Source organism: Stylophora pistillata, chromosome 5, assembly GCF_964205215.1.
Source record: "Stylophora pistillata chromosome 5, jaStyPist1.2, whole genome shotgun sequence".
NCBI classification, from domain to species: Eukaryota; Metazoa; Cnidaria; class Anthozoa; order Scleractinia; family Pocilloporidae; genus Stylophora; species Stylophora pistillata.
This window is the reverse complement of record NC_142523.1, coordinates 38,050,987-38,075,567: the sequence shown is the minus strand read 5'-3', so window position 1 is coordinate 38,075,567 and position 24,581 is coordinate 38,050,987. Positions and strand designations below refer to the sequence as shown.

At 38.0% G+C, this 24,581-nt stretch overlaps 2 protein-coding genes across 11 annotated transcripts in view; one reads left to right on the top strand and one right to left on the bottom strand.

The window, feature by feature from the left end:
* The window catches only part of LOC111340954 (uncharacterized), a 198,673-nt gene extending 196,298 nt beyond the window's left edge, over window positions 1-2,375 (top strand). For all 8 annotated transcript variants that reach the window (XM_088759864.1, XM_088759862.1, XM_088759860.1 and 5 more), the window contains 4 exons: window positions 167-252; window positions 627-720; window positions 923-946; window positions 1,264-2,375. In XM_088759864.1, the coding sequence (XP_088615990.1) occupies window positions 167-252; window positions 627-720; window positions 923-946; window positions 1,264-1,346 (287 nt within the window). In that variant the 3' untranslated portion in view covers window positions 1,347-2,375. The remainder of the gene's footprint in view (window positions 1-166; window positions 253-626; window positions 721-922; window positions 947-1,263) is intronic.
* The window catches only part of LOC111333378 (uncharacterized), a 33,871-nt gene continuing 11,495 nt past the window's right edge, over window positions 2,206-24,581 (bottom strand). For 2 of the 3 annotated variants that reach the window (XM_088759844.1, XM_088759843.1), the window contains 24 exons: window positions 24,094-24,219; window positions 23,349-23,769; window positions 21,444-21,838; window positions 20,344-20,472; window positions 19,132-19,555; window positions 18,097-18,494; window positions 17,160-17,288; window positions 16,631-16,807; window positions 14,912-15,097; window positions 14,536-14,718; window positions 14,059-14,310; window positions 13,651-13,845; window positions 13,143-13,328; window positions 12,586-12,777; window positions 11,692-11,940; window positions 10,645-10,821; window positions 10,079-10,285; window positions 7,325-7,564; window positions 6,613-6,849; window positions 5,973-6,179; window positions 5,041-5,520; window positions 4,779-4,937; window positions 4,288-4,423; window positions 2,206-3,949 (listed from right to left, as the gene is read on the bottom strand). In XM_088759844.1, the coding sequence (XP_088615970.1) occupies window positions 3,778-3,949; window positions 4,288-4,423; window positions 4,779-4,937; window positions 5,041-5,520; window positions 5,973-6,179; window positions 6,613-6,849; window positions 7,325-7,564; window positions 10,079-10,285; window positions 10,645-10,821; window positions 11,692-11,940; window positions 12,586-12,777; window positions 13,143-13,328; window positions 13,651-13,845; window positions 14,059-14,310; window positions 14,536-14,718; window positions 14,912-15,097; window positions 16,631-16,807; window positions 17,160-17,288; window positions 18,097-18,494; window positions 19,132-19,555; window positions 20,344-20,472; window positions 21,444-21,838; window positions 23,349-23,769; window positions 24,094-24,219 (5,657 nt within the window). In that variant the 3' untranslated portion in view covers window positions 2,206-3,777. The remainder of the gene's footprint in view (window positions 3,950-4,287; window positions 4,424-4,778; window positions 4,938-5,040; window positions 5,521-5,972; window positions 6,180-6,612; window positions 6,850-7,324; window positions 7,565-10,078; window positions 10,286-10,644; window positions 10,822-11,691; window positions 11,941-12,585; window positions 12,778-13,142; window positions 13,329-13,650; window positions 13,846-14,058; window positions 14,311-14,535; window positions 14,719-14,911; window positions 15,098-16,630; window positions 16,808-17,159; window positions 17,289-18,096; window positions 18,495-19,131; window positions 19,556-20,343; window positions 20,473-21,443; window positions 21,839-23,348; window positions 23,770-24,093; window positions 24,220-24,581) is intronic. The other variant, XM_088759845.1, reaches the window with a different exon arrangement.

The following is a 24,581-nucleotide window of genomic DNA, read 5'->3' as shown; positions in this document are numbered from 1 at the left end:
GTGTAAAAAGACAATGAGAGAATTAGTAGTCTTACCCAAGAACTGGAACACCGTGACTTGGCCAAGTCTCGAACCCAGACCCCCATGACCCACGGAGTCCAGCGCGCTAACTGTAAGGCCACCACATCTCCCACAATGCATTAGTGTATCTCATTTTAACGAACAGGTGAGGAGCCTTACGAAGCAGTTCAGCAGAATAATAAAGGAACCTTGGGGGACCGATTCAAGAAAATGGTTAAAAATAATACAAAGGTGAGTCCAGTAAGATGTAAGTGTAAGAGGGTGCACCAATATGACGTAAATATCAAGCATGTTACTGTACTTTTCTTACAATTACTGTTCCCAACACATTTATCGCAAAGTGCTTTTGGAAAAGCCCTGCGTATTTTGTTCAGACGTATCCGACGAGTTTCTACTTGTCTAGAAACTTGCTAGATAGTATTCGATTGTAGTAGTGGTGTATTGTTTGAGGGAGAAACCCAAGTGCCTCTACAATCCATGGAAGAGAATTCTGTAGAAATGTGTTGAAGGGGATGCGAAGCACGAGTTTTAAGAGTAAAACGATGAGGCGCTGATTTAAATATTTGAAAAATGTATTCCGATAGCTGATTATGTTCTCGCAACAGGGAAGTTTGCCAAAGCGTCTCTCTGATCTAACCAATCCTGTTGGCCACGGGGGTAATGGGACGTCAAAAACCAACAGTTTGGGGAGTTCCAATGGTGAGTAAGCTTGTTCAACAGTCATCTATAGTCCGCGCAATGTTTCGTATAGAGTTTAGTGAACTGTTTGGAAATAATTAATTAGGGTTAAGGTTTTCATCGCTCGTCTCACGGTGTTTTGTGGGTTTTTTTAAATCGTGGACATCCAAATTTCTCACTGCCCCGTTGATCTTCTATTTATCAAGTTTTGTTTTGTTTGCAGTGGTCGTGCCATGGGATGATATAGGTACGTTTACCTAATCTTTTCGTAATGCAAAGTTCTTTTGCCCCGCTCATTCGTCGAGTGTATTTGGGGTATTTTTTATTTGGTTGTTTAGGATTATGCGTTTCCTAAGATTAATTAAATTTTGTTTGTTTGATTTTTCTTTCTTTTTGTCCCATTTGTTGTGTTCATTTTACTTTATATAATTTTTTTTCACTTCTTTTTCTATCGTTTTCCATCATTTTTGTGATAATTTAATTTATTTATGAACTTATAAATTTGTGAAGTTATTACTTAACTTATTTTACTTTATTTATATATTTGTTTGCTTTTTCATCTAGGGTACATGAAGAGAGTTGATAAGCCTAAAGGACCCAGAACATGCCCAACACATTGGCCAACATTTGGCTATCTTGGGTTATAAATTAGAAGTTCATTTATCTTCTGATATAAGAAAAGAGAAAGCATCACGTTTTGGGTCAAACAGCAATATCCCATATTATGTTGAATAAGTTTTTTCCTTGCTGAATTACGAAAAAATGGTTGTAAGATTCGAGGAATTGTTTCGGAAAGTATGTCTCAGTAGAATGAGTTCCTGCAAGATCAAAGATTTGCTGGAAGTCTGCAGAATTAATTCTTTTTTCCCTACCAGGGAAGCAATCCAGATTCGGTTTACTTTTGGGTAAATCTCAGGAAGAACATATTCTTTCCATTTCGTAATCTTTAATAGGATGGGGGGGGGGGGGGTAAATATTTTTTTTTGTTGTTTTAGATATAAACGAAAATATATCACGTTACTGCAAACCATCATGATACCTGAGAATCTACAGTGAGTGGCAAGTCATAGTTTACCCTGCTTCCTATTTGAATTTTCTTCTCTCACTTAATCCCCCCCCCCTTTCTTCCCCGTATCAATGTTTCCTGGTCACAAAACAATGAAACTTTGTTGGGGGGGGTTAAGAAATTTCTGTTTACTGTGTTGAGTGGAAGGTGGTCGATCGCCTACTCAAAGATGGTAAAGTTATAAAGTCGAAGTAGTGTATTTAATCGTTATGAATCACTCAGTTTAGAAAGATTGGTAGCAACAAATTGCCCAAGTTGACAACAAGCGGCGGACAATAAACAGGAGATTGCTACTGTTTGCAAGGAAGCAAACTTAATGGGTAAATCCCCCAAATTAGTTTACTCTTAATGAAATGCCAAACGGTATTTCCAACTTGCTACTCAAGCAAGACACTTTACAACAAACTCCCTTGTAGGGAAATTTTGCAAGGTGTAACACACCAAATAACTGATTCGTTTATTTTTAGAGAAAAACTAAATAAGTAAAAAATATACTTTTCTGTAATCGTTTTGGATATTACCGTGGGGAAAAATTGTCTCTCTTACGTGTAGATCATCAGGACATTTTAAACAGAATCACATAATGAATAAAATCTCGTATTCTGATTGACGAAGTGAGATATTTAGCGTGGAATTGCGTATTTAAAACGAGGCTAGGCGATATTGCTTCACCTCTCCTATTTCGCGCCCATGACTAAAAAAAAATATATATTATTGCTGTCTTCTTTTTTTTCTTCTAATTTTTATTCAAATAATGCGATTCATGGAAAATCTATCACCTGACTCGTGAATTCCGCGTTAAATTTTACTGTAACATTGTAATCGAATGTAAGGCACTAAAGTTTTGAATCGAGTTGATAAAATTTAAAAACTCTAGGAAATTTTTGGTAAGAAGTGGTGAGAAAACCTCAATAAATGATTAAATTTATCGTTACCAGTCTAGACCTTTGAAATTTGAACAATTTTCCAGGAAAAAGGTTTTTGAAAATTTTAAGTCACTGTTATGTGGTGGGGGTTTGAAGTATCCTTTACTACTTTTGTAATTTATATTTTTGATGAAATAAATCGCTAATTTTTTTAAATATCACTGTGTTATTGAAATGAAGTCAAACTAATCCATAAACAAAGGTACAGAATAAAAAAAAACTTGAGCGAAAAGCGATGATGAGTAAATTAATGTACTGTGACGTGTGACTCGTCACCAGAGTAACCGACAGGGAATAAAGAGAAGCGAAACCTAACTTGAATAATAAGTGACTTTTAAAAGTAAACATGCCATGATATTTTTAGCGCACCATGCTAAAAATTGGATAGAGCATGCAAAATGACAACTAAAATTCCAACTAAAATGTCACGTTTTCTTTGAAAATTATACTATTTGTATATCTCACTCTTTGGTGTGTGTAACTTTTTGGATTCACTTTATTCAGTTCGCATACATCGAAATGAAAGTTATCACAGCTGTAGTATACAGCTACGATCACCGTGCCTTTTCTACAAATCCTATATGCGGTGCGATTGTATACCCGTTCCTTGTACATTTACCACGCAATGCGTTTAATTTCAGGCAATGACATTAATGGAAGTGAAAGTTACCACCGTTATTGTAAAAAGCTACGAAAGTCGTGATTTATGTGCGTCCGTACATTATGTGTGGAGACAGATAAATCTCGCATTCATATGGAAACCAAACAAAGTTTAACGAAGGGGTAAGTTGGAACTATTGAAAATGATCAAGAGATTTGGCGTCGCTTGAATTTTGGTTACTTTAAGTGACGTCATCTACTAGACCCTGATTGTTCGAAGGGTAGATAACGCAAACCACTGCATTGATAAATCTCTATCCGGTGGATAGCGCAGTATCGTTTGTTAGCACTTATCCACTGGATAGCGATTTCACCATTGGATAGCAATATCGGCACTTTAAACAACTGGGTCTCGAAAGTTATGAGAAACAGCTATAAATTAGGATGTGCATTAAACACAGCAGCTATGCCCCCTCTCCAAACGGTCTACGCCTCGGAGTGATTATGATCGATCCCTCTGTTATACTGTTCATCTTGAAACTGATAAGCCAAGTCGTTCAATTCAACCTCATCTTGTTGCTCGTAAAGTTGTTCAATGCCATGGATGCTTTGTGTATCTTCGTTCGCGTGAGCTTCCGGTGAATCTTGGTTGCTAACGCTGAAAAAGGCGATGACATCAAATGATCTACGCGTCCCACGAGTAAAATAATAATATATTATAATAATAATAATTTACATTTCTAGAGCGCTAAAATTATAAAATATTCTAAAGCGCTTTACAACATATTAACTACAAATATTAAAATGATAAACGACAAAATATCAAAACAAGTTTAAGCTTTGACTTAAAAATCGTTACATTTGGCTCCGATGAGGGATAACTTTCGGGACTTTAGCATTTCAAATTTCACCTAGTTTTCTCATAAACTCTCTTAATCCTTAACCTCGATACAACTGACTCCTATGAATAGCAGCTAAAACAATAAAATCACTTACCCAAAGTGCCTCCGAATAAAAAATAAGCCTACAACGATCAATGCTAAGAACAGAAAAGTCCCTGCTGCAGTGATGGAATACAGAAGTGTTTTGGAGATACCATATGTGACCTGTGACTTGGACGTATAGGAAACGTCTGAGGAAGCAAAAATAAAAATTAAAAGTAAACCCGACTTTAAAAAGGTTTTTTTTTTGCTAGTTTGCCGAATGAGAAGGTAATGCGTTGTTAATACGTTTAGTCGGAGGACTACCTTATAAACGAGAAGAGACTGGAAATGAGTATCAAATTGACTACGAAACACAACAAAACATCATAATCTTGACAATCTCGCATCTGCTTCATTGTGTATGGGCTTGACGAATAGCTTCTGAATGCCTTTACTGGGCGCGCGTTTTTCAAAATAGTAAATTCATTGAAACTTGCAGAAGAGTGCCTTTGCGACAGATTTTTCCTTTATTATTATTATATTTTTTTTTATAGTTTAACTTACCTTGGCAGTTTCTGCGCGATCTTGAAGCCGTTTTCCCGAAAGTCGATTTCCCGGATGGACACGGAACACAAAAAGTCTGTGCCTCTTGATCCTGGTATTGGTTAACTGTACATGCTTGACAATCAGTGCCGTTAAGGAAGTAGCCAAGGGGGCAGTTAACTAAAAGAAATGACGTTAATTTCATTCTCAGTTTAACTCTGAATTATTAGCAACAGTTACTGATAACAATTACTAATGTAAAAATTAACTGGGAACTCCTTACCGCAACTCGTCCCTCTTAAAACTTGGCCTGCATCACAAAGGAGACGAACAAGGCGAAATATTGGTGGTTTTGATGGGTCGTATTCTATAATAGTATCACTGATGTTGAGATTCAGATCTGCCCTCTCCAGGTCTGACGTAAACTTACTCGGTAATGTTCGGTTGAGGTCAACTAAAGAGACATTGCTCATAATTGGAACGTCCAGAAAAAAATACACGGCGAGAGAAATGTTTAAAGCTTGGTCAGTGTCACTGGCTGTGGCCCTACTTCGACGACTCCTAGTCTGGCCACCACAGACAACTCTAACGTTGTCGATTGTACACTTGTTAAGACCGCAACCTCCGGCCATACCAAACGCTGAATTCTTAAAAAGCTCTATAAAGTTACTGGCGATGACCTCGTTCATATTTGCTCCACCGCATTGGCCGCTTAGATAGTGAAGTGTACCAGATACCAATGCTCGTTTTGGTCTACTTGTTTCTGCAGTATCAAAATAATAATAGTAATATAATAATAATATAACAACAATAATAAGTAAATCATGAAAGGAGAATATAAAGAACATATAAATATGTTTGTGCGGGTGTTTAGTTGGCCAGTAGAACAGGCATTTTTTTTCTTAATTTCTTGGAAGCGGGGTTTGTGCCGTCATTCGTCTGCATGAAATTGCAAAAATAGTTTAAGTGACTTCTCTGAATTTTCGATCAGGAGAACAAATTTGTAAACATCACCTAAAGATCTTAGTTTCCTGAAATTTTTAATATCACGCTAGTCGATAGAAAACTGTTGTGAGAATATTTCTTTCAATCACATATCGTGCGGTAATCAGTTCATTGTATTGATATTTAGTGCCAAGTTATCTCTGAAAAGATGTCGTGTAGAGTATGATGTTCAGTCAGCTTTATTCTTTGTTAAATAGTGTCAGTTCTTACTTGAACAATCTGGGAGAGCGGGCGTATTCTTCCCTTTGACGATTGCATTTTGCCAACTCCCATCCGGGGTACAGACGTACACCTTTTGAGGTTGTTCAACGAAGGCGTAACCATAATTACAATGAACTGTACAAAACATCCCTGTTAGCCAAGTCTCGCATGCTTTGGCTCCATTTAGGGGTGATGGTAAATCGGGACATGTGTGATCTGGAACAAATAGAACGACCAATAGAAAAATAAGCTTGTTTATATGCTTTAAGAATTGTAGCTAATACATGTAAAAGTTTATAATGGGTAAACCAATGTCCACCTTTAAATATATATATAAGCGCAACTAAGGATCAAAAAATGAGATCACATATGATGCTTACAGCATTGCAGCTACGAATTTGAACTCATGATAAAGATAGCCAAAATTGCAAGACTGTATAATTTTTATAAACTATTATAAGCTCTGCAGGCAAACAAATGCGACATTTAATTTGAATTTGATTAGACATGCTCGTAAATGTAAGAGAACAGTTATTCTGTGCATGAAGGCGTAATAATTTGATAACAGGTCACCACCTATGTGTTTTTTATACTTTCCGAGGCAATATGCGGCAAATCCCTGTCGAAAACTCTTTATCCATGGGCATACCGGTTATAATAACTTGAAAATGGCAGTTGACCTCATTCCCTGCTCTGTCTAAAGCTTTGTAAGTAATATTGTGTTCTCCCCACGTGAATTCGCTCCCATTTGGTCTGCTTGTTGTGAATAAGTAAATCCCGACATTATCCGTAACAGTGACACCAGGTAGGTACACCTTGTTGTATCTCTTTCTTGAGGTAATGTAGATATCGTCAGGACAGGAGGCAATCTTTGGCGGCTCGGTATCTACATGTACATAAAACAAACGTTTGAGTACATTTCGAATATTGTAGATAACCAGAAAATGCACGTGTTAAGGACACTTGCGTCAATGGTGATTTGATAAAGAGATTATGGAACAAAGTTAACGTTATTTACTCCTGAAAAAAAAAAGTCTTTATAGGATTACACAATTACTGGTGAACCAATAGTTTCCATTGTGGTCCTTGCAAACAAATGAAAAAAATAGTCTAAATTGAACATAAAATCATTAAGAACATCATTAAGAACCCCAACCGGCCGGAGGCAAACCAGTTGGCTATTTACAAGCGTGGCCAAGGATCTGAACTCGGGGCTACCGTGAAACAGATCCAGTGGTCAGGGTGGGACTCGAACCCGGGAGCGGCGGATTACAAGTCCGACACTCTAACCACTCGGCCACACTGAATTAAAAGAGTTAATGATAATATCCTAAAGCTGACTGACAGACTATATAACTTACCTTTCACGTGTACAGAAAAAGTGCAACTCGTGCTTAGTCCAGCTGAATCGGTAGCCTTGTATGTAAAGTATTTTATACCAACATCCACCTTCTGCGGTGGCGATAAACCATTGAGGCTCAAGGATTCATTTGAATTGTCAGTGGGAACTGGTACCTTCCAACTCACATTCGAGTAAGAGTAACCAGTTTCAGTGGGCTTTTCCATATTAGGTGGGCACTGAATGCTTGGAGGTTGAACATCTGGGTGAAAGTTAATCAAAATGAATTGGTCAACCGTTTTTTAGGCAGTTGCCTGATGATTGCTCCTAATGGAGCATGAAACTCTGAGTAGCAATTAAAATGTCTTGGACCAAATAACCCAATTCGTTGCTGATAATATTATCTACTGCTCTAGTGCAACTATTGAGCACTTTGATAGTTGATAAGGAGCATTCCAGCATAATAATTGGTTATATATATATATATATATATATATGAAATAGAATAAATGTTTGAAAAGAAAATTTGCCCTGAGCGGGATTTGAACCTACGTCTCCCTGTTACTAGTCAGGTTTGATGACCACTACACTATCAAGACAACCATGCTGGCAACACGGCAATCGAAGATGTGATTTACGTGATCGGAGACGTGGTCTCTCGGGAAAATGTTTCCCGGGAAACTGTTACTTCTATTTAAGTATGATTGCTTGGGGTGTACAGGGTCAGGGTTTCCCTCGTATACAGAATATATATATACATTTAGTATACTTTCAGAGCTGAGCAAAGAGTTTCTAGCAATCTGATTGGTCGAGCGGTTCCTTTTATGACGTTATAAAAACCGCAAATGTGAAAGAAGGAAATTATTACTAGTTACTCGAGTTTCACGCTCTAGGCGATCATCAGACTGAGAGTTGTCTACAAACATAGGTTCCAACGAGATGGTTTGCCTTTGTATGTGCTTGCCCTTTTGATGATGCGCCAATTGATCTTGTAGTCGTTGCCTCGCTCCTTTAATATATATATTTAGTATAGTTCCAGAACTGAACAAAGAGTTTCTAGCAATCTGATTGGGCGAGCGGTTCCTTATATGACGCTATATAAACCGCTCCGCGCGGTTTATATAAAATGTTAAACTAAAATGTTAATAAATGTTACTAAAATGTTATGATTTTAGAAATTTCTCTTTTGTTCAGCTCTGAAATTATACTAAAACAATTATTCGACGATATTCACCTCGTCTTCGGCGAATAATTGTTAAATATATATATATATATATATATATATATATATATATATATATATATGTATAGATAGTAGTGTGGCACACGAGGACGGACAACTGTTCTCTCTGGCACCCTTCGGCTTGAATAAACGCCAGGAATTTCACTCCAAAAAAGAATAAACTATAATGAATTTTTTCAAATTGGGCGGGCATCAAAGGTCCCAGTCTCAGCGTTAATTGGGAATTTAAGTACAATTCTCGCCTTTGAAGTCAACGCTGGTTCCTTTACATTTTCAGTGGATTCGACAATTCTTCTATTTTTTTTTATAGTGATAATTTTTCGCGTAGTAATTACTGTGTTTGTTTATATGTGTCATCACGCCCTATATAAATCTATTTAAGGAATTTTTAAGTCATTGTATTACAACTGATGAAGGTCTCGGACCGAAACGTTTTTTATTACACTTTTTAGACTTTTTATTGAGTATATGTCTTCCTTCGCTGGAAGTTTTCCGTCCTCGTGTGCCACACTACTTCTCCTACCATTTATCGAGGTTTGGACTGTGAATCCTTTTGGATCCTTCTGGCGCGGCGTCACTGTTGGCTCGAGGCCTTTTAACTTATTATATATATATATATATATATATATATATAAAGTGTGACTTGATTTTCGTAGAACAGTGCTCAATACATAGAAGTAGAGCGAAGTATATATTGTGGGAGGAAAAAGACAAGTAAACTACAAGTTCATCCCTACAAGCCTGTTTCGTGGTCAACTGATGAAGGTCTCGGACCGAAACGTTTTTTATTACACTTTTTAGACTTTTTATTGAGTATGAGTGGGCGACCACGAAACAGGCTTGTAGGGATGAACTTGTAGTTTACTTGTCTTTTTCCTCCCACAATATATATATATATATATATGGATAGCCAAAATAGCGGAATGAGATCATCATCTACTAAAAAGTGCTCGATAGCAGGGCTGGAGCTGTGGATAATTATATATCAAGATCTAGGCTACTTGAACTTTACTGCAACTCTGAGTTGCATATATATATATATATATATATATATATATATATATTAAATTCAATACGATTGTGGAAACTGATAAAGTAAAATCCTTGGAAAAATATCCGTTCTCAAAGACCTTTAATTGTTTTACGTTGGTCACTTTAGTAGAATCATATTGTGGTTGTTGCTATAAGTTGCATAGTCGCTCCACGTTTCCTGACTTTTTTAGTAAATTTTTTGCTCGAGTCGACAAAAGTTGCAGCGAAGTAGGGTCACAGGGAAGGCATATGGTAGTTTGGTTTATGATATCGTACCCGGTCAGTGCTGAAGACATACTTCTTCGTATGAGTGCTCACCAAGCACATGTGATAAGACCTCTTTTTGAACTTATTTCGAAAAGTTTGCGAATTATACCGTTCTTACGGGAGAAAGATTCTGAGCTTTAATGTCGCAGCTAATGTTAGTACTGGATAGATATTACGACATGGATATTATGACAAAGGATATCTCACTTCATGCACCAAAAAAAGTTTTTCTACCTCTACAGGTCATCTTGACAGTGTCTGCACTCCAAGATCCATTTTCAAGGCAGGAAACACTTCGCGGTGTGCCTTCTAATCGGTAACCAAGTGTAGTATTACACGATAAAAAGCAATGCGTCCCATAGTGGACACCAGCTGTCGACTTGCAAAAACTCGGGAAAAGTGTTCCATGAGGTGGTATTACAATGGCTGGACACTTAAAAACTACGGGAGATGGGATAAAAAAAAACTGGCAAAAGTACCTACAGGAATTGAATTGTACACTCTTCTCAACAAACGGGGATCATAATAATTTATAGATTTAAGCAAATATAGCGACATATAGAAAAAACGTACTATATATAATCATGTGTTTGCTCTAACAAAAACAGGGTGTCATCTTAAAAGAGTAAACTTTTTTAACCACTGAAAATTAGTTCTCTACATGAATAAGACCATGAGAACAAATTTGAAAAGTCGAACAAGGAGTTACACATCTACCAACAGTACATAAAACCTTTGTGTAAAATGACCACTGCATCAAAGAAAAGGCAGAGAAAGAACTCTGCTATAAAACCGCTCACTATTACAGGTAGTAGAGTTCCCTGACCATGACCCATTTATTTCACATAAACGTAGGCGAGATCCAACCAATCGGTATCCTCTGTCGCACGAGAAGGAAGCCTGAGAACCGAACCAATGGCCACATGAAAATACCACCACTCCATTTGGAGGCTTCCTAAGGGAAGCGCAGAATTTTCCTACAAAGGAAGGCGAATTAACAATTTCGCTCCGACGAAGGGCTAACGCTCGAAACGTCAGCTTTGGTAATCGTTACGGTGGCCAATTTACCACTTCAACTTTGTTGATATATCCGAATTAACAATAGATTTCCAAAAAAAAAATAACACGAACAAAAAAAAAACACAAACAAGAAGCAAAACAAACAAAACAGAAAAACATTTATGTGCCGCCAAACCACTGATAACTCAACTTAAAATGACACGAAAGCTACAAATCCATCTGTTCGCCAAGTTTGGTCTGGATTATATCCAGAAAGCTGTAAGTGATCAGTACACTCATAGAGTGATCCGCTTGCGTTTTTTTTTTTTTGTTGTTGTTTATTTTATTTCTTTACAAACTTCGCCAGATTTGGCAGAAGAGATCTCACAGAACTAATGTTCCAATAACGAGACTCCTAAACAACTCACCCATCCCACCCCAGGGGAGGACATCTATCACACAGTAATCTCATGTGTAGGAAGTTAACGTCTCCTACCCCAGCCCTGCAAGAGACGGGACCTCCATTTATTCGTCCCTATCCGAGAAGACTAGAATATCTTAATATTTCTTCATTTTATAGAAAGGTAGCAAACTCTTCTCAATTATTCTAAGACCCTGAGTGTTGGTCCGGCCGGGACCAACACTCAGGGTCTTAAAACAAGAAAAAGAAAGAAAAAAAAAAAAAGAAAAAGAAAAAGAAGAGAGAGATCGGAGTTATTCAATGTTCACATGTTGTTATGCTACAGAATGCATATTGTGGTGATCACCATTATCATCTTGGTTATCATTCCTTTGTAAATACATCAATGCCTAATAGCTGGTTATGATAACATGGAAGATTGACTTACTCGCTACTTGCAAGATAAAAGAACAGTTAGCTTCGTTGCCACTGCCGTCTGTTGCTGAATAAAGTACATTGTAGAGTCCTGTGCTTAGATTGGTTGGCGGTCGCAACACAGGGTAGCTCACAGATACATGACCCGAGTTGTCAGTAGCAATTGGCTCTTTCCACCAGATTAAAGCGTAGGATGAACACTTATCAGTGTGGAATACTAAGTTTTTGGGACAAGTTTTATTAAAAGTAGGACGGACGTAGTCTGCAAGAGATCAAAGCCATCAATTTCACCATGACTACCAGCAGTCTTTCTTTCGCTCAAAATCTGAGTTTTGATGGACTTTCATCAACAGTTTATTTGGCTTTTTCCTGGCGTGGTAGAAGGTCTGTTACCTTATGATTTGTGCAGATTACTTCACGGTGCAGATCGCCAACAACTATACAATGTTTTTGTCTACAATCGAACAACTTAGTTCAAAACCCATGACAAAAGCTGCATTATCGTATGTTTACACTGACTCTCCATAAAAAAAAGATGCAGATTGTTATGGAAAAGATTGATAAACGTCCACCGAATCTTAAAGCGCCGTGTGGCGCCTGTTAAAACAAACTACTATAACTGGGAGGTAAAAAGGATCCACCTGCAAATGTTGTATTGACTCTCTAACTTACAGAAAATTGATACTGACAAGAAAGGCTACGATCGAACCCCATTACAAATTTCAGAGAAGGAAAATAATATTTCTGTGCGAGCGGGTTTTTACCCGTTGTGGCCTCCGCGACCTTCCCTTTGGCCTACTTCATGACCTACCACAATCGATTTTGCTGCGTGAAAATCAGGTATCCTCCAAATGCGCAAGAAAGCACAATGTCACACAGAAATACAACACAAAAACAGTGAGATTACCTCTACAGCGTGTATCGTTTAAGCCAGTCCACCTTCCGTTGCTGCCACAAACTCTTGACGGCGTTCCCTCAAGAATGTATCCGTGTCTTTGGCAAGTAAATGTACATGTCTGGCCAAACTGGCTGGTGAGCTGGCACGAGGATGGAGACATGATCGCATTTTTAGGAGTGATAAGAGGGCCACACTTGATGGCTATGCAACCAAAGAATTAAATCAGGCCAAACAGTTTAGTTTTCTTACTTGCGCACACAAAACAAGCGAACAAAACTGACTTAGAAATATTCTTTTCCGGCACACGGCGTCGACATTTCAGTTTTATTTTATTAGATTTTAAGATAAAAACAAGTGTCTCTTGACAATTGCAAAACGCTATCTCCTCTTTTAAAATTAAATTGTAAATGAAGGCTTCTAATATACTTACAGGATGATTGAAATTGGGGGGATACTTTTTTTTACGTGACGTGTTTACATTAACGGTGCACGAGTATAGTTATTTAGGGGATTAAGAATAAGTATCGATCTTTCTTTTTTTGTTTATAACGGCGGGAACATTTTACCTTCACAATACACAGTTTCTCCACTCCAAGTTGCGTTTTCTAGGCACCGCCTAGCATACGAACCAACCAGATTGTAACCAGCATTACAAGCAAAACTGCATCGTGAGTCGTATGGCTCGAAGATGATGCCGCTACAGCCAACCTTTACTCCATTTTTTGGGACAGAAAGTGACAGGCACCTTATTGCTGGAGACAGATTGATATCGAAAGGAAGCCGTTTAAACTTAATCCAACTCCGTGCAAGTAATTTGCTAAAAACGAGAATACCGCAGCTACAAGAAGTATTCGTAATGGAAACACTGAAAACGCCGGAATCATATTTTAGTCACGACAAATTTTCTTCGCCAAGTTGCTTTGAAACTGCATTGGCTTGGAAACTGTACGCGTCTTTCCTCAGTGCGGTTCCCGTGCAACTCCACAGGTTAGACAGCTATAAAATCTTATGCGATTAATTTTTGATATCGAATATACATGGATAAAAACACAAATTGTCTCCTCTCACACAAACCTTTACACGTAGGCATAGAATTGTCCCAGAGTCCTGGAGGTCTGTTACCCGAAGCGAGACACGTGACCACTGACGAGCCATTTTTACGATAACCAGTGGGACAGGTAAAAGTACACTGTGCTCCATAATGGTTACCGCAACTACTCATGCGTAGTGGACCAGCTGGATCTATTCTTAGTAATGTGCAATTGATAACTGAGGAGTTGAGTAAAAAGGACAGTGTTTCAATTATTTTCGTTGTTATCGCTGTTAGTGTTATTGTCATTAATCATAAGTGCTTGGTCAAGATTTTCAGTGCAGATCCTACGTTAAAAAGAAACTTGCATTGAGGAGTCGTTTGCGTCATCTATATTATCATAAAGAACGAGAGCGCACGCATCTCATGCCAGCAGCAAAACAAAACGTTACCTATTACTTTCACTGTGAAGCTGCAAGTGGCCTTGTTTCCCGCTTGGTCCACTGCAGAGTACATTATAAGGTGGCTTCCTTGGATGAATCTTTGAGGTGGTTGATAATTCGATGTCAAAGTAGGTACCACTCCAGTGTTGTCAGTGGCAAGAGGTTCGGTCCAGTTAACAACAGATGAGAATTTTCCGCGTTCTGCATACGCTATCAAAGGACTTGCTATACAAGAGGAACCGAATGAAGGAGAAGTGACATCTGCAATTTAATGACATCTGATAAGTAAACTATCAATTCTTTTTTCAACACGAAAAATTGCTCATGTAAGATCTTACAGATAGCTCGTATCAAAAGTCAATTTTAGGTGGCCTCTAATTTTTCCAAACTTTTATTTATCTATTTACTGTCATTATAATTTTATTTTTTACCTGCAGTTTCTTACACGCGGAATTTAGAGGCGATGTATAATGTTTATAAGTATACCTGAACAGTTGGTAACGTTTCTGCTCCACTTTCCGTTGTGTAAACAAGTTGTAGTAACATTTCCGCTTGGGCTTCCAAATCCCCTCTTACAGGCAAACACGCAGTTTGATCCATACGTATTTCCGCAGGAGTCGTTCAGAAGTAACACTCTCGGCGGTATTTTCAAAGGCGGACATGTTACAGCTTTAAAATAAAATAATGGAAAGATTATAAAGTTGAGCATTTTCAAACAGAAATTCTCAAAATCAAGGCTAGACAGCAATTTTTCTTCACCTAAGCACTTTGACAAGGTTGGCAGTCAGCCTAGTTGGCAATCATCCATTTTTAGACTATAAGTTCAACTGTCAACTAAAGAAATAAATTATCGCACACTTACCCTGACAAGTGAAGTTTTGACCACTCCAGCTTCCGTTCATCAGGCACCTTCTCAACGAGGAACCCAATGACTTGAACCCAATACGACAGGAAAATAAACACACTGTGTTAAGAAACTCTTCTAATGTTCCTCTGCAAATCTTTCGAATGCCATTGGCCGGTGTTGGTAGAGCTGGGCAAGTAACAGCTGAAACACATAACAAGCTCGATACATACTTCTTTAATAGAATTGAATTGCTGCATATTGACGTTGTAGAGTTATTTGTGCTGGGCCACTGTAGTACCTGAGCCATTGAACTCATTTAGTAGAAAAAATGCTGCATCGTAAGATTGTCGTCGACTATATACTGTCTGGTTTTAAACGTTTATAAGTTAATCGGCGGTTTTCAGATCAATCATCCATTTACATTTGTAGACTGAGACAAATATTTCAAAATCTGCGCAAAGCGCCTGCTTGGTCATACTTTCTAACAACCAACGTGTACTTGAGGAATTATTGTTTAGGAAAGATTTATGGCAACAACTTGTAAGTGTGTCGTTTAGCCCTTCGTCAGAGCGAATCATTCAATTTCAACTTAGTTGATCTAACCAAATTACCTTTTCTTAATATGTCTTTTTTAAAATGTTTTCTTGACAATTCTGCGTACTGACTGTTTATGTTTTGGTCATTCTGTACTGATAACCAGGAAAAGAAAAATTGACCGGAAAGCTGCAACTACCGAAAATAGCCGAAGTAATAACGATAAAAATAATAATAATAAAAATATTAGAAATTATAATAATAATTATAATTATAACGATATGTAGTAAAATCAACTTTATTTAGACTTGAGATTACTGATGTGCAAGGAACGCTCCTTACAATCGTGTACGTGTATAACTAAAAATTAGAAGTCTATTTATTAAACATACACTGATACCAGGATGTTTCCTTTTACTGAAAAATCAAATCTTCATTGCGCGCAGTGAAGATACCATTTTCATCTTTCACGTGTGAGGATTTTGGTGTCGCCAAGGTTACTAACATGACTAGCCAATTACAAGAGAGCTTACCGTACTTCTTCATTTGAATGTTGACTTTTTGGAACAGAAAATATAAGTATTATTGTCTTTACTTCTCCTTTAGAGCTTTATATCCGGGTTTCATGACATTTTTGTGACAAGCATTTTGCGATAGGTGACTACTTTAATTGCACTATTTTGTTGATTCTAAAATGAATAAAAAAATTGTGTTGTATGTAAAAATTTCATCAGTATTTACAAAAGAAACAGAACATTACATGGCCGCTTGGAGGTGCGAATTTTATTTTCTCGTGCTGAAAGTATCTCACGAGTGAGCGAAGCTCACTCGTGAGAGATACTTACAGCACTGGATCGAAGATAAAATTTGTTTCCCCGCGTGGCCACGTAACATTCCCTATCTAAATATCATTACAATCGCATTACATTACAAGAGAGAAATAAAAGTTTCATGCACATAAGATGCACTAACCGCTTACGTCATCTTATTTTAACTTCAGTAATTTACTTTGAACAAAGAACTACTTCTAGCATGCCTTACTTCTTAGGGAGACTATTCCAAATCCCATTACAAATATAAGAAAAGGAACGATGCCTAAAAGGAAAAGGAAAAAAATACCACAGCCTGGCTTAGCTTGCTAAGGAGGTAGGGGAATATCCAATGTGTGGAGATCTACTTCCTTAAAAGCGCATGGTTTACCTTTCTGGCACCGGGTCTGATTGCCAGACCATGTTCCATCGTGGTTACAAGTCCTGGTCATTGATCCAGTCAGGACATATCCTCTACGGCAGGAGAACTTACAGGTTTTTCCTGGCAAATTAGAGCATGGCTCAAGACTTCCATTGAATGGCGCAAAAATTTGGGGACAGCGGTTTACTAATTTATAAAACAGACAAGCAAAATATTAACAAAAACAGGGGCAATTAACAGAAAGCTGTCGGAAAAGAGCCAGCCGAAAAAAACATTCCTGGGGCCGTTGCAGAAGGAAAGGTGAGGTAAGGGATGCTTTATGAAAAAATCAGCAAAGCTAAAAAGCAAGCACAAATACAAAAAAAAAAAAAAAAAAAATCGACGATTCATAACATTACAATCACTAGGGCCTGGATGTTAGGTAATAAAAGGTTCACTTATCCGTCTAAAACTGAGTTCTAATATGGCTGGCTACATTATCCAAATTCCAAAGACAAAAGAGATATTGAAGGACCACCTAAAGGCAGTAAGAGTATACCTCCTTGACAAGTTGATGAGTCACCAGGCTTCAGCTGCACTCCCTCTGGGCAAAGACATTGATAACCATGTGGATTTGGAAGACAGAGGTGACTGCATCCTCCATTCAGATGAGAACAACCGTTTGTACCTAAAAGGCATAGCGGAGAGATCCATCTATACTATGTTATCTTAATAGTAAATTTAAGCCGTTGTCAGGGGTTTACTGAAGAATATATTCTCAATGTAATTTTCGATGAAGGACAATGGTTCACATAGGGAAAAAGTCCTAGGAACTATGATCGAGAAATACGGTTAAGAAGGAGATAAACTAGGTTAGACCCGGAGTGAGACAGTACAAAAACTTGAAAAAAAAAAACTCACAAAAATTCAAAGAACTGATTTGGAGAATTTCCATCGTGAATTTCGGGCTTAACCTGAAAGCTAAAACATCTCTTTCATCGATACCTACTTCATCTTCAGAGTTGTACTTGTAAGCGTCAATAATCTATTTGTGCAGTAGTTTGTTTCTCATTTTGATCTTGCTCCTTTGGGTTTATAGGTGTTTCTATTTTCAATGCGAGGCAAAACAGCTCATGAACGGCTTTTGCTCTACAGTCAGACCTCGGCTTTAATACGTCTATGGAATCATTATAGGTTACCTTTCACTTCCCACGTGCAAACTGAAGCTTAATAAAGAGAGAGCTCGAGGGTGCTAATGGGATAGCTGGGGAAAAAATCAAAACCTCACCTACTATTTTTTCCTTGTAAAAGAAATTCCTCTTAAAAATTCCAAGTGTTGATAGAATGCCACTTGCCAGATAAACTCAAAGACAAGTAATTCTTGTCTGACTATTTAACCACTAATTCAGCATAATGTGAGGGTTCTTATTACCCCATTACAACTCTTCAATGTAGAGATTTTTTGAGGAAGATATGACAAAGTGAAATATGCATACCATTAAAGATTTTTCCCTGGTCATAGATGTGCAACTCCATTGGTTTTCCCTTTCCACCAACAAATACTTCATCGTGAGAAGATGTCATGTTATATTTATGAACACTTCGGCTCTTCCAATCCGACCAGTAAATGACGTTATCAGAAAGGTCAAGCCCGAATGAATGTAGTCTCCTTGATGCTAAATCAAGTATAAGGTTTCTGTTATTTCCTTGTAGATCCACCCTTTCGATTTTATCGAGTTTAGCATCACACCAGTACAACAGTCTATTTTCGTAATCCAGCGCGAGAGAGTTCACCCACACAAGTCCAGAGCTTACAAGAACTTTCCTGCCAGAACCATCCATATTCGTTTGTTCGATCTTAGGAGAGGATCCCCAGTCAGTCCAATACATAATCCTACAAAAAAGTCATACTTCAGTAACATATTTGCTATTTAGAAGTTAACCTTATAGTTCCTTATCAACGGAACAATCTTCGTTCTAGCTTTAACTGCCAATCGATTTCATCACCTAAAAGCAGATTTGTGTAACGATATCCAGATGAGGCCCGAACATTAACCAGAATAGAGAAAAGCTTTTTGATAGGAAAATTCCGAAAAAAATACGACTGTTAGGATTACAATACGCTTCCAGGGCAAAGATCAGCCGCATGTTCTTGTTTGCAAAAAGAAAATCGGTTCGGTGTGTATAGTATGGTAAATTACTGGGCGCTAATATCTTCTTAAACCCTGTAGATGGATAAGAAAACAGCCGCCGAAGGCTATTACAATTTAAACACACGGCAAGAAGAGAACAAGAGAACATCAGATAGCTACAAAAGAGATCACGATTCCTTATATGACACAATCAATCAATCAATCAATCAATACTTTATTTACCCACGTAGCGTCAAGGAGCTCAAAGAGCCCGTTCAAAATACGTACGTACACCTGACGTGTTATATCAGGGAACTTGATTTTAAACTTAAACCGGACTGTAGAAAATATTTCAGTCCAGTATTAATAAAATACTAGAGCTCTGTAGCTTAGAAGTACCTTTCAGCAATGTCGAGGATTATAGCTCTCGGCTTTTGGATACCTGATCTAATGAGTATTCTTCTAGATGACCCATCTAACCGAGATACCTCAAGTTTACTTGTTCCATAGTCAGTCCAGTAAAGATTTCGTCCAATGTAATCTACAGCTATACCATCAGGATTATCTACATTATTGTAGGCAACTATTTCAACGGAAGACCCATTAGGATATCCTCGAGCGACTAGCTTTAAGGTCACATCTGTCCAGTAAATTTTTCCCTCGACTGGATCATAATCAATAGCTACAGGTCTTGCGATGCTTGTGTTGATTGGCAATGAATGACAAGAGGTTTTTGGCACTGTCAAAGAAGTCTTGTAAATTTCTCCAAAATTAGCTTCAGCGAAGATCATAAATTTTTTATTCTGTACCTCTCTGAACAAACCTTGATGGGAAGAAGATAGAGATAATTCAATCAAACGCCTGAAACGATCGGGGGTATGCAATGGCCATATCTAATGACTAACAAGACACTTTCAGTTTCGGAACCATTCATAATCGTTCTAGTTATTTCTTAGAGTTTGGACTGTTGTGCAAGGGTACTGCTTTATGAATTCAGTTTTTGACGTTTCAAGTTTCAGATTAAAACAAAGTCGAAGAGGTTGGTTGATCTGGTGTGAAGAACCACCCAAGGCAATCCGCTCAAACATCATACACCACGGACGCATGGAGCCACAAGCTAATTATAGTGTTCAGGTGTTGAGACAAGACTAAAACTGATATCAAGTTTTATTTGACCTCACAAAACATATTCTTTGCCTCCATTCCTTGAACCAACAATGTAAAAATTTCGATAAATCTTACCTTATTTAATAATGTAAATGTTTTTGTTCAAACGTACAAACGGGCGAAAGCAGATGGCAAGAAATTCAATTGCTGCGTTTTGCCGTTCATCGTTAGGTCGCTCTAAACTACTCTATCATGAAAATAAGAGGAGTTTCGCAATTTTTTTAATAGCAGTATCTATTCCCGCGTCAAAACCTCCAAACTAGATAAGGAATTCGAAGAGCCAGATTATGGGCTTTCTCTCTCTCGCCGATAGGAACCTGGCAACGTGTCAGGTAATAGTTTTAATTGCCATTTGATAACTACCGCAGACTAACGTATTGTCAATTGAATTTGATTGCGATGGAAAATTTGATGACAACTCAGAGAGAAAAATATCGTACTTACTATAGTCACAGTTTTTTCCGTCAGACTTTAGCGCAATTCCTGTTGGACACGCACACTGGTATCCACCAGGCTTCAGGAGACAAAAATCACTACACAACCCGTTGCTTTGATTGACACAGGCATGTGTGCCTGGAGATAAAAGGCAAATGCTTTACAAAAAGACAACAACAACAACGAGGAAAAAAAAAAAAAACAACCAAAAAACAAAAAAAAAAACAAAAAACATTACACACACACGCATACACCTCCGCTAAGTAGAAAAAAAAGAAAAACATCCAAAACTAAAGCTATAACAAACTATGATTTAGCTTTTGTGAGCAAATTAAGCTAAACCGAATCAAAAGTGGTCAGAAAAGTAATTTGCTAAAAGTACATATCTATGTAAAAATTCCAGTATAAATAAAGACTGAGATATACGGTAAGTTTTGTCATAATTCAAGATAACGTTAATATATTTGAATATTCTGGTTAGTGGTTAGCATCGTTGGTACCACCTAAATTAACAAATGGTAAACACCACAGCGTACACTATTGAGTTATGGATGCACGCGGGAGGTTGCTAAGCACGAAATAAGCGTAAGAATCGCTCGAGGCGATAGCCGAGAGCGACTCTAGCTTCCTGAGTGCTTAGCAAACCTCCCAAGTGCATCCATAACTCAATAGTGTACGCTGTGGTGTTTACCATTTGTTTTATAACATAACATTAATACATTGTAGCTAAAGAGTTCCCTTTTATTTAACAAATCTTACGAGACCAGAAAAAACAAGCACGCGCGGAAAAATAGTCTTTGCATTTACTCACGTCAGCAGCGTACACCCATGGGCAAATGGGGGACGCTAAATTGACCAATCAGAGCGTGCGCTTTACTTTGGTTATGTTATAACATCTGTTCAAGAGAGTAGAAATTAATGGGAGGATGGGAGGCGGGTTGGGGGGGGGAGTTGCCAGTCTAAAGTCATCGAGTGTAAATTCTGCAGATGCTTATATACGTGTCACCCAATCTCAAGGAAGTATTACAAACCTTCATGACAGGGCAGGCGAGGTATTAATGAGAGACAAAAACAATACCATCTTAGTTTGATGACAAAAGGAACCTTACCTGAATACATTAAAGATGGATCAAATACGTGAACGTCCATAGGCTTTTTAAGGCCACTCACGACCGTCTCCTGGTTTTTACTGCTTAAATCGATACGCAAAATACTCTTCTTTTTCCAGTCAGTCCAGTATAAGAAGTTCTGATAAAATGTTAGGCCAAAAGGATGGATATCAGTTCCAGATGACATTATGATCTTTCTGTTTCCTCCATTGAGGTCTGACATCTCTATTTTGTCCAGTTTGGCATCAACCCAATAAAGCTGGTTCGAAGCTTTGTCAATAGCAAGTCCGTTCGGCCAGACAAGATTTCCAGTTATGATGGATTGTCTTGCTGAGCCATCCATCGCGGCTTTTTCAATCTTTGGATTGGCTCCCCAGTCTGTCCAGTACATCATTCTATACCCATTAGGAGCACATACAAGCATCAGTCATAACTAAAGACTAAAGATAATGGATGTAACCAAGTTGCGGCAGTGCACACTGTTCATCGCAATTATTTCAATCAATTTCTCTGTTTTTTACCACGATTGGCAGTAAAGTATTTCGTAACCTGAATGGCCTGTTTGCCGTTGTTGATACGTGAATAAAAACACTGCTATCGTCAACACGCAACGTGTCACGTCCTGAAATAATTGTTTTATTTGAAGTCGATATTTTGGTAAAAAAATTCGACAGTGGCTTAGCTTAGTCTTAACTTTTAACAACAACAATATTCATCATCGCAGTGGTTGAAATTTTACGGTGGCGACGAATATCGTTATCGATAAGAGCACATACCACGTTTTATTACATCCGTTTGGAATTCACTGGTGGTCCCTGTAATCTGATTGGCTCTAATTGGTGCGATTTACTCACGAATCGCACCATTTTTTGCTCCAAATTGCATCATTTTACCTTTGACTGAGTTTTTGACACACGACGTCAAAGTATTTATGTTTTTCATACAAAATAAGAAGTAAAAATATTTCCGGTTCCGCTTTTTATTTAAAAACCGGCTCAGTACTGCATCAATATATATATCTTATTAACCAAGCGCGAGGGCCGTACTGGGAGAATATCGGCCCGAGGTCTTGACAGTACGGACCGAGCGCAGCGAGGTCCGTACAATAAAGACCGAGGGTCGATATTCTTCCAGTACGGTCCCGAGCAAGCTGGGTTAATAAAAGATTTATTATACGACTGAAGTTCAAAGGGACACAAATGTGGTATCATTCGGGACCATTCGGGACAGTGCCCGGTCCAGTACTTAGAGAATATTGGACCGGCAATAGAGCATTTTGATTGGTTGATTTAAGTTATTGGCCCTCTGACTGCCCGAGTCGTGTCATAAAATATTAGGATTGACCAAGTCCTGTATTTGGGCGATTTCAGTATGAATGTAATAAAGTGGTAATTGAACCTCGTGTCTTGCAATTTTGGTCTGAAATCATACTTGTGATTTCAAATCGAACTCGCGCTGCGCGCTCGTTCGATTTTGAAACCACGCGTATAATTTTAACCCAAATTGCACTCCACTCAGTTAAATTACCATTATAAACCACTGTCGATTAGTAAAATTACCAATTAGTTCAAGAAATGTTTGTTGTTGATAATGGACTGTAAGGCGCATTTAATAGATCTTTGATGAACAACAAATGTTAGAAAACATAAACTAACTTGTACGTGATCTTTCTCAAGATACTTCACAATATGAGACAGTTTGATCGTCACCAACAAGGAATGGTTCGAGGGTCCATTAAGTTGTCAAAAGGGGGTGGTTATATGAATGGTCGAATTTGTCTTTGAAATGATGAAATGGCACTCTATCCAAAATATCTTAATAATCCATTAAGGAATTTATAAGGAGAATGCCGATATTCTTTGCCTTCAATAACCTGAAGTTTGATATAAGAAAATTCAAACTTACTCATTTCTCTCGTCGAGCAGCACGGCTCGTGGTTCATCGAGCCCGCTCTTGATTAAGAGTTTCCTCTTGGATCCGTCGAGCCGACCAACTTCAATGCTGTTGGTTCCTGTATCAGTCCAATACATATTTCGTCCCTGATGGTCAATAGCTAAGCCTTCGGGACTTTGGACATTACAGCGAAACAGAACCTTTATTGAGGTTGCGTTGAGAAAAGCGCTCATGATACGACCTTGCGAAATGTCCGTCCAGTAAACACGATCCTCAGCGGGATCGTAATCCAAAGCAATGGGGCGCTGATAACCAAGAAGGATGAGCAGAGTTTGAGAGACAAACTGGTTGGCATCTAATGGAATAGTGTTGATGGTTTTGGCGTCAGCGTCAGCGAAGAGAATAAATTTTCTTTTAACCTTTACGACTGCAACTGAGGATGACAAGAAAAAAAAGTCGTAAGTCTCCGAAATTGAACAGGGTAACTGAGTCATGGACACCGCATAAGAGCACCAACTACCTCAATCACCTTTCAACCCATATCACTGCTCTGGAAGAAAGAAGTTAAGGAAAGGGAGATCATTGACATCCGTCTAAAGTGGAATAATTACGGAGGAGAGAGTTTCGTCAAAGCATTCAAAAGATCTGTCATTATAGTATATTAAATGTTCCATTTAATTTGTAAATTCTTCTCAACCCTTTCTGAAAGGATCAACGAACGACTTTTTCACGAAATTTCTTGCTACTCTGGTCTTACTGCGTTCGCATGTCTTGCCATCTTGATTCAACTTGAGATCAGAAGGACACACACATTCGCGACCAGATGTTTTTGCTATACAAAAATGGCTACATCCACCATTGTTTATGCCACATGGACTTGAACCTTTCAAAAAACCAAAAATAAACCATGATAAGAAAACCCTACTTTTTAGATTAAACCACATTCCCGGAAGACGTCACAATACAGTTATACTAATAATTCGATCCAAGTACTCGCGACACAAAACCTTTACTGAAAAAAGCTCTCTGCAAAGACACAACTCTAGCTAAGGAGCCATTGACTAGAGATGTTCCGTAATGTAAGAAGTTTTACAAGATTCATTATCTACGACTTTTTAGATGTTTTCATCGATGCTGTTTTTGATTCTCCACTTTCTGGGAACATAGAAAAAATAAAGTTAATCACGTAAAACAGGTTTTTCTGTGGTATCAGTTATCCCACAGATAACCTTAAACTTTTCATCA